General features: G+C 43.0%; 1 protein-coding gene across 2 annotated transcripts in view; it reads right to left on the bottom strand.

The window, feature by feature from the left end:
- The window catches only part of LMF1 (lipase maturation factor 1), a 180077-nt gene that overhangs the window by 42086 nt on the left and 117434 nt on the right, over positions 1–20557 (bottom strand). For both annotated transcript variants that reach the window (XM_077274410.1, XM_077274409.1), the window contains one exon: positions 13299–13466. In XM_077274410.1, coding sequence (XP_077130525.1) covers positions 13299–13466 — 168 coding nt within the window. The remainder of the gene's footprint in view (positions 1–13298; positions 13467–20557) is intronic.

Below are 20557 nucleotides of genomic sequence, written 5' to 3'. Positions count from 1 at the left end.
CCCACACACTGATCTGTGAATTCAGCTCTGGCATTAAGAACTACAACCCCCAGCATGCCCGGACAACTGCAGTCAAAGCTCGAGTGGTGATGACTGGCAAAGATAAAAGCAGAGTACAACTGTCAGCACATGTTGGGAGTTCTAGTGATGAATCAGATGGAGATCACCGTTCTACGCCTTTGGAATTTACTTATATAAATTCAAGTCTACTGGAGTACGGCATGTAGAACTACAACTCCCAGAATGTGACCTTACATGCTCTGTGCTTCCTATCTCTTTGTCAAGGATATCATACTTGTGTCTCTCCAGTGCCACATCCTACGTATGTCATGGCATCCTCGGTGTTCTATTAGAGGACATGCTGAGAGTTGTAGTTTTGAAACAACTGGAAAGTCACAGGTTAGAAAGCACTTAGAGGGAGCTGCGCATGCATGGTGACTTAGAGGGAGCTGCACATGCACGGTGACTTAGAGGGAGCTGCACATTCGCGGTGACTTAGAGGGAGCTGCACATGCACGGTGACTTAGAGGAGCTGCACATGCGCAGAGACTTAGAGAGAGCTACACATGCGCGGTGACTTAGAGGAGCTGCACATGCACGGTGACTTAGAGGGAGCTGCACATGCGCGGAGACTTAGAGGGAGCTGCACATGCGCGGTGACTTAGAGGGAGCTGCACATGCACGGTGTCTTAGAGGGAGCTGCACATGCGCGGTGTCTTAGAGGGAGCTGCACATGCACGGTGACTTAGAGGAGCTGCACATGCACGCTGACTTAGAGGGAGCTGCACATGCACGCTGACTTAGAGGAGCTGCACATGCGCAGAGACTTAGAGGGAGATGCACATGCGTGGTGACTTAGAGGAGCTGCACATGCACGCTGACTTAGAGGGAGCTGCACATGTGCGGAGACTTAGAGGGAGCTGCACATGCGCGGAGACTTAGAGGGAGCTGCACATGCGTGGTGACTTAGAGGGAGCTGCAAATGTGTGGTGACTTGGAGGGAGCTGCAGATGCCCGGTGACTTAGAGGGAGCTGTCCATGCGTGGTGACTTTGAGGAAGTTGCGCATGTGCAGTGAATTAGAGGGAGTTGCTCATGCGCGGTGACTTAATGGGAGCTGTGCATGTGCATCATCTTAGAGGGAGCTGCACATGTGCGGTGCATTAGATGGAGCTACACTTGGTCACTGACTAAAAGGAGCTGCACATGTGTGGTAACTTAGGGAGCTGAGCATGTGTGGTGAAAGAGAGCTGCACATGTACAGTGATTTAGAGTGAGCTGCACATGTGCGGTAACCTAAATAGAGATGCACATGTGCGGTAACTTAAAGGAAGCTGCACGTGTCCAGTGACATAAAGGAAGCTGCACATGTGCGTTGAGTTAAAAGAAGCTGCACATGTGCAATGACTTAGAGAGTGTACAGTAACTTAGAGGGAGCTGTATATGCACAACAACTTAGAAGGAGCTGCACATGAGAGGTGACATAGAGGGAACTGCACATGAGAGGTGACATAGAGGGAGCTGCACATGAGAGGTGACATAGAGGGAGCTGCACATGAGAGGTGACAGAGGGAGCTGCACATGAGAGGTGACATAGAGGGAGCTGCACATGAGAGGTGACAGAGGGAGCTGCACATGAGAGGTGACATAGAGGGAGCTGCACATGAGAGGTGACAGAGGGAGCTGCACATGAGAGGTGACATAGAGGGAGCTGCACATGAGAGATGACATAGAAGGAGCTGCACATGAGAGGTGACATAGAGGGAGCTGCACATGAGAGGTGACAGAGGGAGCTGCACATGAGAGGTGACATAGAGGGAGCTGCACATGAGAGGTGACATAAAAGGAGCTGCACATGAGAGGTGACAGAGGGAGCTGCACATGAGAGGTGACATAGAGGGAGCTGCACATGCGAGGTGACAGAGGGAGCTGCACATGTGCGGCAAAATCTTCATTGGCAGAGCATGAAACCTGCATATATTAGCCATTTATTCTATGGATATGCCATATGCCCAGGAGGGGTAGCCCCTGGAATACTTCCACTATACCATCCATATGCCCCAATAGTGGATACAGGAAGGGGGCGGCCACACTTGAACAATTACAGTGACAATCAGGGACTAGAAATATTCCTTAGAGCGAGCCGAGGTCCTGAAAATGGCGCTGGATTAGTACACAAAGTACATTAGAAAGTTGCAGAATTTTGGAAGCCTCGTTACATGATGAACAGACGCTGCCGCTGTCGGACACTTGCTGCCAGCTGTCACTCGCTGTCCGCCAGGCCTGTAGCAGGCCGCTGCCGAGGGTTAAGGAGTTCTGGAGTTAATGTAGACAGAGGTTAGTGGCCCTGGGGACGGCTAGGACCAGATGTTGCGGGGTTGATGTTACTTGATCTCTAGAAGGAAGAGGATGTGTGTCCTCCGAGCCTCCTCCCCCGATGTGCAGTAATTGAGTGCAGCCGCTACATGTGGAATCGGCAGGTGCGGCTTCACCAGTGGACGTAACCTCCACAGTCCGGGGCAACCTCCCCAAGACACGGGGCCTCCTCCTCTTGCAGTGGCTCCAAGTAATCTGATTAGAGTCTAATTACACATACCGATATACGGGACCGAGGCCGGACAACTAGCCTCTAAAGCACCGTGGGGGTCAGTGAGCCTCCGACACCATGGAGGCATCTCAGGCTCCTACTGTCAGGATGGGACGCGTCTCCGGTGGGATCTGAGTCAAGGCATCAGGGAACAGGGATCTCCACTTGTCAGTATTGCCGTTCATTTCCAGGAGGATTAACAGACGGACTGATAAAAGAAGCTCCAACGTGACATAAGTAGTAACTACAACAGACACATCAGGACAGCCGACGAGTCCCTATTAATCTCGTGTCGACTGTCCCCTGCGGGTCCTCAGCGCGCAGTGACACTTGTCTGAGCTCGGACACCACTAGAGGGAGCACAGGAGCTTACTGTATACAGTATGCAGGGAGCTCCCCCTGGTGGTGACTGTAGGCAGTTCTGATTTTATCATTTAATTTATGTCTTTATATACGAATAAACTTATTTATATCTACATATTATATGATGTCTGTAAAGCACTGTGGAATTCATGGTGCTATATAAATGAGTAAAATAAACATACCGGGGGGGGGGGGGGGGAGAGGGAGAGAGAGAGAGAAGAGTACAGATATAAATACAGACAAATACAGATATAAAGCAAATGATAGAATCCCGGCTGACTACAGTCACCACCAGGGGGAGCTCACTGCATTCTGTATACAGTAAGCTCCTGTGCTCCCTCTAGTGGTGATTTCTGAAATGTAGATTCTCGCCTTTCATCTACAGGATGGGTGATCGAAGCCTTCTATTAATCAGCAGTAACTTTTACGTTTTAGGGATTCACTTTCTTTACAGTCAACGTCTCATATAAACCTGTATCTGTTTCACCCTACTGAGCCCCCTTAGTGGTTCTCCGCCCAGGCAGTATAAATCCCAGACCTCTATATTGTAGGACTGCTCCCCCCCATTGAGGCTAATGCCGCCTGAGCGATCATTAGGATCTATAATCTTCTCCATAAATTGGCGGCGCTCCGCTCTGGGGGGATGAATACTATTTTTTATGCCTTTCACAGTAGCTGAGAGTTTACAATTCTGCATGCTGACATGGGGGCTGCCCTAATTAGCTGGAGGGGGTGCCTGTGATCCCCTATATGGGGTGTGCGTCGTTAAATCCGTGCCTGCCCGGCTGCGAGCAGTAAACTGTACGGTGCGCTTTGCCCTCGTATTCCCCCATGGGTTCCCCTCCGCGGCCCCTCTCTCGCCGGCTGCTGTTTCTCAAACCTTGAAGGGGGCTCCGGAGCGGACAGCCGCTAATGAAAAACAAATTGTTATATTACCTAGCAAAATAATTTGCAGGAAACCTGAATTAGCTGTGATGGCGGAAAAAAAAATAAAAAAATAAAAAATAAAAAAAAGTCCGATGGAGCCTGTAGGCAGCGGGCGAGTCGTGTTGTGTTTGGAGGAAGATGCAGCTTTGGTAGTGAGCAGAGAAGACTTATTGTATAGGGACCTATGCTGTGCAGCACCAGCCTCATGAGAAGACACTACAACTCCCAGCCTGCTAAACTGCCTTTTACCCCTTTACACCCTATTTGTTTTACTTACGGGGTGTGTACACTTTTGCAACCCTGTTTTTCATGCCTAAATGAATCTTCTCAGTATAAGAATATGAGCCGATCGATTCCGCATATTGATCATGTTAAAATGGATTTCCCCTTTAAGGAGCATTTCTTAAAGGGACAGTCTATGCAAAACCGATACACTGTCTTATGGCTGGCTAGGGTCGGAAGGGGACAAAGCAAGACACGTCAACGACAGGACTACTATGTATCAGATTACACAAGGCTTTGTTTGGAGTCTGTAACCGTGGATACGCACAGCTCTGCATAGGAGCTGTGTACACAAAACGGTATGAAATTTCGAAATCAAGACGGCTTATAAAACGGCTTCATTTTTTCTGGTGGATGCAACAGGATGCAGAGCAGTTAAAAATGACTAAGTAAGGGAATGCAGGAAGCTGGAGAAAAAAAATGTGAAAAATGTTGGGGAAAAAATGTGAAAAACCATATGAACCCAACCTTAGTATTATGTGCAATAAATCTCTCTCTTGATTTAGGCCTGTGATCTCTGACCAGTGGAGCTCTAGCTGCTGCAAAACTAGAGTCCAGCATGCACTGGAAAAAATAAAACAACTAAAAAAAACCATGAAAAACCACCTCAATCCAACAATACAGAAATGTATCAGGAATTTATCTCTAGGTATAGCCTTCTAATCATGAATGTATGGCTCCGTAGCTGCTGCAAAACTACAGAGTCCAGCATGCCCTGAAGGAGTAGTTTGCAGAAAAAAAAAACGTGAAAAGTGACGTGAACTAAACTTGAAAAAAACATGCAACCAAAATTTTTAAAAAACACATGAAAAACCATGTGATACCAAACTTAAAAAAACATGAAACACCATGTGAACTAAACTTAACAAAACACACATGAAAAACCATGTGAATTAAAGTTGAAAAAAACATGAAAAACCATGTCAACCAAACTTAAAAAAACTGGAAAAACCATGTGAACTAAACTTGAAAAAAAAGCAAAAAACCATGTGAACCAAACATGAAAAACCGTGTCAACTAAACGTAAAAAATCATGAAAAACCATGTGAACTAAACTTGAAAATAAAACATAAAAACATGTGAATGAAACGAAAAAAAAACATGAAAAACCATGTGAGCTCAACTTAAAAAATCATGAAAAAACATGAATCTTGAAAAAAAAGACATGAAAAACCACGTGAACTAAACCTGAAAAAAACATAATCAACCAAGTGAACTAAACTTAAAAAAAACATGAAAAACCATGTGAACGAAGCTTGAAAAATACATGAAAAAGCACGTGAACTAAACCCTGCTGGCCATGTATAGTGGTAGGATGATGCAGTGTGATGGTTAGGCTACTTTCACACATCAGGTTTATTGCATCAGGCACAATCTGGCGAATGTTGGAAAAACCGGATCCGGCGCAGATTGCGAAAAACTGATGCAACGGATCCGGCTAGCATATCTAGATTATTGGATAAAAAAAAAAAAATTTGGAGCATGCTCAGTTTAAAAAAACGGAATCCGGCACCTTCCGGCTCCCATAGGCTTCCATTCTAGCCTTTTTCGCACATGCACACTTGGCTTACAGATGCACGCACACGAAGCGAGCTGGCTCTGGCATCGCCCCCGCCCCTTGTGCCCAGAGTCGGCAGCTGGTCCCTTGGCAGGCAGAGGCGGCACCTGGTCCCTTGGCAGGCAGAGGCGGCAGCTGCGCGGACTGGAGACGACTCTGACTCTGTCACAGGGATAAAAGCCTAATGGGGGCCGGCTGGACCGACTTAACCATTTCACCGACTCGTCCAGGACCCCTGGCCTCCCACCTTCATCCAACTGACTATTACTTGGCCTTCACCGATATTTAAAGGGAGGATCCTCCTTTATCTAAAACGTTGATCCCGAAATTGAATAATTTCTTAAAGGGAGCAAAACTGATACATTTCGCTACATCTATTGCAGGGAACCTTAGGGGTTGGAATATGATTGACCAATAAGAAAACTCCTGTGTCATGCCCCGCCCATGCAGACCCAATAAACACCAGTCTGATCTGGAGGGCTCCTTTAATAAAGTTCTCTTATCTAATTTATAATCTTTTATTTTGACCGCCCAATAATTCCAGAATATTTCACTGTTTCCTACTTTCGCAACCGTCACGTTTTTCTAAGGGATCGTCCAACAAAATGGGGTACGAAGTGGGAGGGGTAAATGCAAAGATTCGCAAAAGTGAAAAGTGGGTGCTCCCAGGATATTTTGTGGGCGTTTACTATCAAACTGGGGCTTAAAATATGTCCACTCTGCTACATCCGACAAACTCAACTCTGCTACACCTGCATTTAAAGGGGTTGCAAATTGTGAAATGATCTTCCTGATTTTAATATATATATAAATAAAATAAAATAAAAGGAGGACGGTATATATATAAAAAAAAATCCCACAGTCGGACCCGCCACCGCGACTCCAATAACAATTATAAAAAGCACCGTAAAACGTGCACGAAATGTCAATGGAGATCTTCAAGCGTGCGTATTAAATGGCATATCAGCATTAAAGTTTACAGCTTCCTCTGCAGAACAGGAGTCTGTCCATAAAGCCCCGGCTGAATGCGGAGACTGTGTGTGAGAAAGAAGCAGGGTTTTGTTTGAGTGCCAGATCCCCCCTGCGTTACACTGCGCGCTCCTCGTGCGGAGTCCTCGCCCCGCCGCTGGAATAAATAAGTCCGTAATTGTGAACCGTCAATAAAATAGCAATTAACTCGTGGTCGGACCTGCATAATTACAAGGTTTTATGAGAGCTTTCTAAATCCTTCTGGCTCCTTGCGCACTGACACTGCGCAGGTAACATGCAGTGAGCACACTTGTCCACTAGAGGTCGCCATTCAATTCTGGAGAAGGTGGTGAATGATCTGCTGGACATAAAATGCCAACATTCCAGCCCATGATACCTAAATCGCTCTAACAACAACAACAAAAAAAACAATAAGGCGGCACAGGTTCATCCACAGTTAACAATTTTCCTCCACACTTGAGGTCTACTAATTCGCATGGCCCCAAGACTTTTCTGCCTTTATCTTGTCCAGTGATTCCTCCTCTGGATAGGACTTCAACATTCCAGCCCATGATACCTAAATTGCTAAAAACAAACAAAAAAAAAACAAAACAATAAGGCGGCACAGGTTCAGCCACAGTTAACAATTTTCCTCTGGATAGGACTTCCATATAAAAGTACAGGTGAATAGTTAGACAACTCAAGGATTTATTGCAGTGATGTAGCAGAATCGAAAATGCGGTATAAAAGCACACTGGTCTGGAGAGTAGTCAGGCAATTCTACGATGGTTGCAGAGTCAAGTTTGCCTTACAAGCAGGGCGGTGCAAAGTGTAGTCAGGAAATTCACGATTTGGTAATTTGGTGATGTAGCAGAACCGAGCTTGTGGTTCAAAAGTGGCGTTCTGAAGGGTAGTCAGGCAATCCAAAATTTAGTAAAGATGATGTAGCAGAGGTGAGTGTGCAGTAAGGAAGAGCTGGTCCGGAGTGTAGTCAGGAAATTCATGGTTTGGTAGCAGAGATATAGCAGATTCGAGTTTGCGATGGACAGCATTGTATTAAGCAAGTTTAAGGATCGGTATTGGTGATGGTGCAGAGGTAAGTCTATGATACTGAAGCAGTGGTGGGGAGCGCAGTCAGATGCTCCAGGAATAGTGATATAGCAGAGTTGAGTTGGTGGTATTGAGGCGGAGGTCAGGAATCTAAGCAATTCAAGATTTGGTGAAGTTGATGTAGCAGAGCCGAGTTTGCTTTATAAGAGAAGGAAGGTGGTCCAAAGTGTAGTCAAAAATTTCACGGTTTGGTAACGGTGATGTAGCAGAGTCGAGTGTGCATTACACAGAAAGTATAGACAGGAAACTCATGGTTTAGTAACATTGATGTAGCAGAGTCGAGTGTGCATTACACAGAAAGTATAGACAGGAAACTCATGGTTTGGTAACACTGATGTAGCAGAGTCGAGTGTGCATTACACAGAAAGTGTAGTCAAAAATTTCACGGTTTGGTAACGGTGATGTAGCAGAGTCGAGTGTGCATTACACAGAAAGTGTAGTCAGGAAACTCAATAGTCAATAGTCGGCAGGGGGCAGGGTAGTCAGATATTCTAGGACTCAGTAACCATGATGTAGCAGAGCTGAGTTGGTACAGAAGTGGTGGTGAGGAGTGCTGACAGGCAACCCAGGATTTGATAACAATGATGTAGCAGTGTTAGTTTGTGGTACTGAGGTGATTAGTCAGGCAATTTATAGTTCGGTCACAATGATATAGCAGAGTCGAGTTGGTGACCAGATAAGTAGTCAGGAAACTCAAGGTTTGGAAGCAGAGTTTAGTTTGTGGCAAACACGTGGCGGTTTGATGGGTTGTTGGGTAATCCAGGATACGGTAAGGCTATGCGCACATGTTGATGCGCACATGTTGCAGATTTTTTTGCGGATCCGCAGCGTTTTTTCTGCGTGGAATTGCACGAAATCTGCAAAGGGTAGCTCAGGCAATGTTAATCAATGGGAATCCAAAATTGGTGTGCACATGCAGTGGAAAATTCAGCGCTGATTCGCAGCGTTTTATTTTCCGCAGTTTGTCAATTCTTTTTGCGGATCTGCAGCGTTCCTGCACCCACTGACTTACATTTAGTCAGTCAAACTCGCAGCCATACCGAAGGTGTGAAAAAGTCTTCAGATTAGCTGCGGATTTGAATGCCAAAAACGCTGCAGAAAGGAACGAGGAAGAGTGTGTGGGCGGATAATATATGTGCCAGTGCTTAGCCAGGCATCATCTGATGGGACTACTACTCCCATCCGGCTATGTCTGCTGTCACATATAACAGTGACAGCATGAGCCGATGATGGGATAGTAGTCCCATCATCAAGTGACTGTGTTCAATTGTAAAACAACAAAAAGAAACCATTCATACTCACCAAACACTTAGTCCCCGACGCCCTTGTCTCCTGCAACAAAAATAAAATAATAAACCAACGTCTACTCCCTGTCCGCCGTAGTCCTTTTCATAACGAGTGTCCCATGACGATCTCACGTGTAGAACAGTCACATTGGGAGATGTGACTGCTCTACCTGTCCTCTGGTGATAAACTGATATATATATTTATATATACTGGTGATCCTCCCTCAATGTATCACTGCGCCCCCGTGAGTTCACCGGAGTTCGTGCTGTCATTTGCAGCACCGCTGCGTGAGAAAATTCCAACTCAGGTGAACTCTCAGTGGTACACTGCAGGAGCGATTATCTCCTGTCAGTGTATCACCAGAGGCCAGGTAGAGCAGTCACATTTCCCGATGTGACTGTTCTACACGTGAGATCGTTGTGGCACACTCGATAAATGGACTACGTCAGACAGGGAGTATTTATGTCAGTTTATTATATTGTTTTTGTTGCAGGAGATTGAAGGATTAGGCGATGCAGTAAGTATGGTAAATTAAGATTCAATGAAGGAGTCTGGGTGATTATTTCAATTAAAGAACTTTATTCTGGCTGTGTCTTTATTTACCATATAACTATACGATTAGTAATGGATAGGTGTCTTATTGACGATTCTCCACTACTAATCCGTGGGCTTGATGTCACCGGACAATACAGAGGTGACATCAACCCCACACACTATTAACCCACTTGCCGGGGCAGGTGGAAAGAGCGAGGCTAAGTGCCAGAATTGGCGCATCTTATGCTTCTGGGGAGGCTGAGAGCTGATGTTTTTAGCCTGAGGGGTGCCAATATACATGGCCCCTTCCCAGGCTATTAATATCAGCCTGCAGCTGTCTGCCTAGCCTTTGCTGGTTTGATTTTATAGGGGGACCCCAAATCAATGTTTTTTCTGGGGTTCCCCTGTAAACTAGCCAGTAAAGGGTAAGCAAACATCTGTGAGCTGATATTAATAGCCTGGGAACCTTTATGCCTGTTGGCTCCTCCCCAGAATATTAACATCAGCCCTCAGCTCTCAGGCTTTCCTTCTGCTGGTTAAGAAAATTATGCGAGAGCTCACACTTTTTTTTTAAACATTTTTTGAAAATTAAACAGATATATTTAAAGGTTTGGTAACAGTGATGTAGCAGAGTTGAGTCTGCGTTATAGAAGTGCTGGTCAGAAGAAAAATCAGCTAACCAATAACTATGATGTAGCAGAGTCGAGTTTGTGCTGCAGAAGCGGTGATATGTGTAGTCAGATAGTTCAAGGTTTGGTAACAGTGATGTAGTAGAGCTGAGTGTGAGGTTTATGGAACAATACAGGGGAATGGACAAGGACAGTAATGACTCACACCCGGTATTACCCTCAAATATAATCAAAGCCCGGGGGGATCAGACCGTCAGCACGATACTGCTCCAGTCACTGTACCGCCATATTGTCAACGTAAAGAGGAGCCGGGGTGGCCGGAGATTACACAGCAGCGGATTCTGACGCTCCATCACATTCCTGCCCGGACCCAAGAGATGAGGATATTTATGTTCCCACTTGGTAAACATAACTGAGGCTTTTCCTAATGAGTGGAGGCTGCTGCTGTGGTCAGTGGGGATGAAGGGAGCCAGTGTCAGGCTGGTGCTGGGAGGGCCGGAGCCCACCGGCCACATAGAACAGGATGTCAGGTAGATTCCTTACTGTGTGCTATTTATGAAGAGTCGCACACAACAAGCTCCTTATAGCGTGCTGTGCCCAAATGTACACCGCACTAATGCATTGTCACCCCCAAGGGGAGTGATCCCCACTATGTACAAGAATATAACTACTATATTACTGCCCCTATGTACAAGAATATATCTACTATAATACTGCTCCCTATGTACAAGAATATAACTACTATAATACTGCCCCTATGTACAAGAATATAACTACTATAATACTGCTCCTATGTACAAGAATATAACTACTGTAATACTGCCCCTATGTACAAGATAACTACTATAATACTGCCCCTATGTACAAGAATATAACTACTATAATACTGCTCCTATGTACAAGAATATAACTACTGTAATACTGCCCCTATGTACAAGAATATAACTACTATAATACTGCTCCTATGTACAAGAATATAACTACTGTAATACTGCCCCTATGTACAAGAATATAACTACTATAATACTGCTCCTATGTACAAGAATATAACTACTGTAATACTGCTCCTATGTACAAGAATATAACTAGTATAATACTGCTCCTATGTACAAGAATATAACTACTATAATACTGCCCCTATGTACAAGAATATAACTATTATAATACTGTTCCTATGTACAAGAATATAACTACTATAATACTGCTCCTATGTACAAGAATATAACTACTATAATACTGCCCCTATGTACAAGAATATAACTACTGTAATACTGCCCCTATGTACAGGAATATAACTACTATAATACTGCCCCTATGTACAAGAATATAACTACTATAATACTGCCCCCTATGTACAAGAATATAACTACTATAATACTGCTCCTATGTACAAGAATATAACTACTATAATACTGCCCCTATGTAGAAGAATATAACTACTATAATACTGCCCTTATGTACAAGAATATAACTACTATAATACTGCTCCTATGTACAAGAATATAACTACTATAATACTGCCCCTATGTACAAGAATATAACTACTATAATACTGCCCTTATGTACAAGAATATAACTACTATAATACTGCTCCTATGTACAAGAATATAACTGCTATAATACTGCCCCTATGTACAAGAATATAGCTACTATAATACTGCCCCTATGTAGAAGAATATAACTACTATAATACTGCCCTTATGTACAAGAATATAACTACTATAATACTGCCCTTATGTACAAGAATATAACTACTATAATACTGCCCCTATGTACAAGAATATAACTACTATAATACTGCCCTTATGTACAAGAATATAACTACTATAATACTGCTCCTATGTACAAGAATATAACTGCTATAATACTGCCCCTATGTACAAGAATATAGCTACTATAATACTGCCCCTATGTACAAGAATATAACTACTATAATACTGCTCCCTATGTACAAGAATATAACTACTATAATACTGTCCCCTATGTACAAGAATATAACTACTATAATACTGCCCCTATGTACAAGAATATAACTACTATAATACTGCTCCCTATGTACAAGAATATAACTACTATAATACTGCCCCTATGTACAAGAATATAACTACTATAATACTGCTCCCTATGTACAAGAATATAACTACTATAATACTGCTCCTATGTACAAGAATATAACTACTATAATACTGCTCCTATGTACAAGAATATAACTACTATAATACTGCTCCTATATACAAGAATATAACTACTATAATACTGCCTCTATGTACAAGAATATAACTACTATAATACTGCCCCTGTGTACAAGAATATAACTACTATAATACTGCCCCTATGTACAGGAATATAACTACTATAATACTGCCCCTATGTACAAGAATATAACTACTATAATACTGCCCCTATGTACAAGAATATAACTACTATAATACTGCTCCTATGTACAAGAATATAACTACTATAATACTGCTCCTATATACAAGAATATAACTACTATAATACTGCCTCTATGTACAAGAATATAACTACTATAATACTGCCCCTGTGTACAAGAATATAACTACTATAATACTGCCCCTATGTACAGGAATATAACTACTATAATACTGCTCCTATGTACAAGATTATAACTACTATAATGCTGCTCCTATGTACAAGAATATAACTACTATAATGCTGCTCCTATGTACAAGAATATAACTACTATAATACTGCCCCTATGTACAAGAATATAACTACTATAATACTGCCCCTATGTTCAAGAATATAACTACCATAATACTGCTCCTATGTACAAGAATATAACTACTATAATACTGCTCCTATGTACAAGAATATAACTACTATAATACTGCCCCAATGTACAAGAATATAACTACTATAATACTGCGCCCTATGTACAAGAATATAACTACTATAATACTGCTCCTATGTACAAGAATATAACTACTATAATAGTGCTCCTATGTACAAGAATATAACTACTATAATACTGCTCCTATGTATAAGAATATAACTGCTATTTGTCTGCTATATTACCGGCGTGACCTCACCTGGAAGAGGATTTGCAGGCCTCCATTGAGAATACACATGCGTCTTCCCATGAATATAAAAAACGGCACGACCAGTTCGATGAAGTGATTGACCGAGGTTTCAAACTGGTGGAACCACACTGGGTTGCGGTGCATGAAATACGCCAACGGGTTTGGCAGCGGCTGCGTCTGCAATGAGAGAAGACAAGGCATTAAATGAGAGTTGGCCGCCATCGCTCCCGCAGAGGTGATGCAGAGATCAGTACATCGCTGGCGCTCTCGCTGCAGCCACTTCCATCTGTTTCAAGGACGGCACAATCTACTGCGGAGCTGCCGGGAAGGGGTTACGTAAGGATGTGGGATCTGCGGAGCTTCCAGGCTGAGAAGGCCTCGTGTAATTGAAGGAGACAAAACATCTTTAAATTATTTGTAGGCGAATTGTGGACGGGTGAAGCAGGAGGGGAGAGGCGCGCACAGGCGGCGTACGAGGCGCAGAACATGCGCAGCGCAGGAACAGAGCGCGCAGAACACTCAGCGGATCGGCCATTTGCTCCTCAGGAAACCTCAGATGATCACAGTCCCACTAGCTCACCAGGGACAACACAAAGCTATCCTGATACCAGGGAGCAGACATCATTAAAGGCAAGGAATGAAAAATGGGGCCCGCTGCTTCTGGCTGCGGGGTTATAGCAGGCGAGCAGCGTGGTCCTCACTGATCGCAGAGCACGCAGCGGCCGGCCATCGACAGCCGCTCTGCTCTCTCTTCAGTCCCTCGGGCCTATACTATGGCACTAGGTGACCAGGGACAATACAATGTCACTCAATGATAAGGAACTATACCATGTCGCGGACCTATACAATGTCACTAGATGACCAGGGACAATACAATGTCACTAGATGACCAGGGACAATACAATGTCACTAGATGACCACGGATTACACAATGCCACTAGATGACCACGGATTACACAATGCCACTAGATGACCACGGACAATACAATGTCACTAGATGACCACGGATTACACAATGCCACTAGATGACCAGGGACAATACAATGTCACTAGATGACCAGGGACAATACAATGTCACTAGATGACCACGGATTACACAATGCCACTAGATGACCACGGATTACACAATGCCACTAGATGACCACGGACAATACAATGTCACTAGATGACCACGGATTACACAATGCCACTAGATGACCAGGGACAATACAATGTCACGGGACGATACAATGTCACTAGATGACCAGGGACAATACAATGTCACTAGATGACCACAGATTACACAATGCCACTAGATGACCAGGGAAAATACAATGTCACTAGATGACCACGGATTACACAATGCCACTAGATGACCAGGGAAAATACAATGTCACTAGATGACCACGGATTACACAATGCCACTAGATGACCAGGGAAAATACAATGTCACTAGATGACCACGGATTACACAATGCCACTAGATGACCAGGGAAAATACAATGTCACTAGATGACCACGGATTACACAATGCCACTAGATGACCAGGGAAAATACAATGTCACTAGATGACCACGGATTACACAATGCCACTAGATGACCAGGGACAATACAATGACAAGGACCTATACCATGTCGCGGGACGATACAATGCCCCTAGATGACCAGGGACAATACAATGTCACTCAATGACAAGGAACTATACAATGCCACGGGACGATACAATGCCACTAGGTGACCAGGGATTACAGAATGCCACTAGGTGACCAGGGACAATACAATGTCACTAGATGACCACAGATTACACAATGCCACTAGATGAATACGGATTACACAATGCCACTAGATGACCAGGGACAATACAATGTCACTCAATGACAAGGAGCTATAAAATGTCACAGGACAATACAATGCCACTAGATGGGTGGGGATTACAGAATGCCACCAGATGACCAGGGATGATAAAATGCAACTAGGTGATAAGGGATTACACAATGCTACTAGATGACCAGGGACAATACAATGTCACTCAATGACAAGGAACTATACAATGTCACAGGACAATACAATGCCACTAGGTGACCAGGGAATACACAATGCCACTAGGTGACCAGGGAATACACAATGCCACTAGATGACTAGGGATCGTAAATTGCTACTGTATTACCAGGAACTACAAAATGCCACTGGATAATAAGAGATCAAACAAAGCCACCAGATGACCAGGGATCACAAAATGTCACTGGAAGTCCAGGGAGAACAAAATGACACTGCATGACCACCGATTAAATATCCACCAGATGACCAGGGACAACACAATGACACTAGGCCACATGGTTTATAGAGAATACGTATATAACCGGGCCGCTGCGTTCACTGACCGGGTGATATGGCGAGTTATCAGACCAGTTCCGCCCGATTTTAGAGAAGAGATCGCCATTTATTTGCTAGGCCCTTCAGAAACCAGCTTCTTGCCAGCTCAATGTGACCTCCGGGCCTCCAGGGACGATCATGTCCCACTAGCTCACCAGGACAGTATGGATACGATGCCTCAGGGTTTACACGGACTACACGGTGGGTCAGTTCAGTATGGAAATTGGAACGGTGTATCCCCCCCACGCCATGGATAAATGAAGACACAGAGCAGAGGCTGTGTATGTAGCCGTGCTGGGAAGCCCCCTCCATGCCAGGGCATACACTGCTGGCGCTTCGCACCGGGCCTGGTGGGGCTGCCCCGCTGCTCGTCTCTCTGCCAAATCTGCTATTGTTATTATTTTATGAGAAGAGCTGGAAAGCATCAGCTTCTCCCCAGATACACGGGGGGATAGATCCACACTCCCCCCACCCACCCGTCCCGTGGAGTGGACGCTGCATCCCTCTATCCTTCCTCTGTCAGGAGAGGGGAGGATGGCTGTTAGAGGGGGCGCCAAGCTGGTGCCGGGTGGGAGCGAGAGGACACAGGGAGAGGCTGCGGTTTTGATATTTTTCCGGTTCAGCACAGTGCCCTCTCAGGGGGGAAGAAATGTTCCTTCTTTTTAACACTTGCATCCCCATCACCGTCACCCCCCCAGCCATAAAAAAGCCCCTCGGCTGCTGTAATGGACAAGGAGGGGTTAACCGCGCCACGTAGTTTACTAGTAAATATTGTTTTCGAAAATGAAGAAGAAAGATCTCTAGCGTGTAAGGTCTGCATTAAAGTAGGGGGGTCCGAAGACGAAAATACAGGCCCCAAGAAAACAGCAGGGGGGCATTGCCGCTAATTCAGACCTACATATAGGGGGAATGCTGGGGTGATAGCGCTGGCACAGCTCTGGCTTCATACACCCAGAATTACAGGACAATTATGGACCCCAAGTTGAGGGTCTCGGGGGTCCAAGGAAGATGGTGGCTGGATGATTTAAAAAAAAAAACAGAACTTGTAAAAACAAGCAACTTTGCAATTTACTGCTTCTTAAAATTTCCATCCGTTCTTGAGATATTAAGATTTTTCTGGTTGCCTTGGAGACCGACCACCGCTGACAGACAGAAAAACACACACAGTGCTCACAAGCTCTTCTTCTATTGAGCCTTTCTTGTTTTCAGGCTGGAGCACGCCGTTACCTCCTAATCCCAGCCACCTTCAACACAGATGTTAGTAGCTAAACAACAGCGGTGGTCGGTTTCCAAAGCAACGAGCGGTCGACAAAAGAAAAGTGTTAATATCTCCAGAACGGCTGCAAATTTTAATGAGCGGTAAATTGCAAACTTTCTTGTTTTGATGAACTCTATCCTGAAAATATCCATTTATAACGATGAGAATAATTCCTTTAAAGGGACAGTTCTATAAGAAACATTTATCACCAAGCCACAGGAGAGATGATTAATGTATGACTGATAGGATCTGACTGCTGGGACTGTCATCAATAACAAAAAAAGGGGTATCCAAACGCCCCCGTGTTAATGGAGCAATAGTGAGCATGTGCGATCATCATTCCTGGAGAGCAGTGGTCGCACATGCTCACTGCTCTCTAGGATTGATGGTCGCACATGCTCACTACTGCTCTGTTCTTAAAGGATTTTGAGCCTTCTTTTTCTCGGGATCGATAGAGGTCTGAGCAGCCAAACCCACAGCAGCCTCATATCTACCATCTATCCTGAGGATAGTGGATACATGATGGAATTTTTGGACAATCCCTTTAATAATAATATTATTTATTTTGCACTTTTTTATGTTATTGTTTTTTGGTTTCCTATTTTTTTTTGTTTTTTATTGGCTTATTCAGATGTCATAAAGTAATTTCAAAATGTTGCAAAATCTTTGCGCCATTATACTCCAATACAGTAGAATCTTAATTTTTTTCTGATTTTTGAGAATTAATGTGTGACATATTAAAGCTTATGTAAAAGGACCAAACGACTCTAATCCCTAATAAAGATGTAAAAAATAAAATTTGAACAAATTCATTTTTTTGTACTTGTTTTACACTACTTTACCATTAAAATATGAAGAATCCTAAATAAATAAATAAATAAAAAAAAGTATAAAAAATACCCAGGGGTAATAGTGGAATTATAAATTTGGAACTTGGAGTATTTTTTTTTATAGTTTTTCTCTTATTTATTTATTTGCAACTTGTAAAAAATAATTAAAAACAAATGCAGATTATATTTTATAAGAGGCAAAAAAAAAGTGCAAAACAAAACAATGAATAAGGCAAAAAAAAAAAGGCAAAAAATTCGATGATGAATTTGCCCCAAATGAGTTTTGGAATTTACGGCAATTTTTCAAGGACTTTTTGCCAATTTGGATGAATTTGGCGCCAAACTCACCAGCGCACCAGGGGTCCCAGATTTCCTGTGCTCTATACTGCCACCTAGTGGAAATAAATGATTTGCCTGAATTTACCCCATTTTTCTTTGCATATGATAATAGGTTTTAATACATTTTTGCAGATTTCTGACGGCACTAAATTGGAGCCGCCGAACAGCGACGGATTCGCCATTTATGATCCTATACGGCTTTATTGCACCGCTGTGGACATTAAGGGGTTAAGTGTTTATTGCGGAGGTTAATAGGGGAGGTAGTGCTACAGAACAACATGTGTATCAGAGGTAGGAAGCCTGCGGAGAGGAGCAGAAGGAGGCGAAGGGCGCTCGCTGTGTGTGTGTTCCCAGCACAATGCCTTCCATATGTGCGCACAACCCCAGAAAAGGCGGACAACCCTATTCCCAGGTGGGAACCCCATAATGTGTCTCCCCCGAGCAGCGCTGGGATTACACCCTGACCCACAGGCCTCATGACTAAGTCCCACCTGCCTAGTGCACATGGAATATCAGCGGGGTCATGTTGGCTCACATCATCATTAATGTTATCATTCTGCACATCACAATATTAACGAGGCGGGAGACTGACCACACACTTCACATGAGCTAACCCTATCATCATTACCGCTCTGCAGATTAGCACCGCTTATCTCACCCCCTGACTAAATACAGCAGCCTCCCACAGCACAGAAGACCCTCAGCAGCAGGGTCCGGGGCCATGAATTCACAGATAACGCCCAAGACACAGCCATTTATTCTTAATTATGTACAGTGGAGACATTCAGCAAAGCTGAGCTGTGTTCTATCAAGCCTGACCCTGTACATAACTATAATACTGCCCCCGTGTACAGGAATATAACTACTATAATACTGCCTCTATGTACAAGAATATTACTACTATAATACTGCCCCTATGTACAAGAATATAACTACTATAATACTGCTCCTATGTACAAGAATATAACTACTATAATACTGCCCCTATGTACAAGAATATAACTACTATAATACTGCCCCTATGTACAAGAATATAACTACTATAATACTGCCCCTATGTACAAAAATATAACTACTATAATACTGCCCCTATGTACAAGAATATAACTACTATAATACTGCTCCTATGTACAAGAATATAACTACTATAATACTGCCCCTATGTACAAGAATATAACTACTATAATACTGCTCCTATGTACAAGAATACAACTACTATAATACTGCTCCTATGTACAAGAATATAACTACTATAATACTGCCTCTATGTACAAGAATATAACTACTATAATACTGCCCCCTATGTACAAGAATATAACTACTATAATACTGCTCCTATGTACTAGAATATAACTACTATAATACTGCTCCTATGTACAAGAATATAACTACTATAATACTGCCCCTATGTACAAGAATATAACTACTATATTACTGCCCCTATGTACAAGAATATAACTACTATAATACTGCCCCTATGTACAAGAATATAACTAATATAATACTGCCCCTATGGACAAGAATATAACTACTATAATACTGCCCCTATGTACAAGAATATAACTACTATAATACTGCCCCTATGTATAAGAATATAACTACTATAATACGGCCCCTATGTACAAGAATATAACTACTATAATACTGCCCCTATGTATAAGAATATTACTATAATACTGCTCCTATGTACAAGAATATAACTACTATAATACTGCCCCTATGTACAAGAATATAACTACTATAATACTGCCCCTATGTACAAGAATATAACTACTATAATACTGCTCCTATGTACAAGAATACAACTACTATAATACTGCCCCTATGTACAAGAATATAACTACTATATTACTGCCCCTATGTACAAGAATATAACTACTATATTACTGCCCCTATGTACAAGAATACAACTACTATAATACTGCCCCTATGTACAAGAATATAACTACTATAATACTGCCCCTATGTACAAGAATATAACTACTATAATACTGCTCCCTATGTACAAGAATATAACTGCTATAATACTGCCTCTATGTACAAGAATATAACTACTATAATACTGCCCCTATGTACAAGAATATAACTACTATAATACTGATCCTATGTACAAGAATATAACTACTATAATACTGCTCCTATGTACAAGAATACAACTACTATAATACTGCCCCTATGTACAAGAATATAACTACTATAATACTGCCCCTATGTACAAGAATATAACTACTATAATACTGCCCCTATGTACAAGAATATAACTACTATAATACTGCTCCTATGTACAAGAATATAACTACTATAATACTGCTCCTATGTACAAGAATATAACTACTATAATACTGCTCCTATGTACAAGAATATAACTACTATAATACTATATAATAATGCCTCAAGACAAGGAAATGATGCTCAGTATTGTGCGTGGCCTCCATGTGCCTGTATGATGTCCCTACAACGCCTGGGCATGCTCCTGATGAGGTGGCAGA

This window comes from Ranitomeya variabilis, chromosome 7 (assembly GCF_051348905.1).
Source record: "Ranitomeya variabilis isolate aRanVar5 chromosome 7, aRanVar5.hap1, whole genome shotgun sequence".
Taxonomy (NCBI): Eukaryota; Metazoa; Chordata; class Amphibia; order Anura; family Dendrobatidae; genus Ranitomeya; species Ranitomeya variabilis.
Note: the sequence above shows the minus strand (reverse complement) of the source record. Positions and strands in the feature narration are given on the sequence as shown.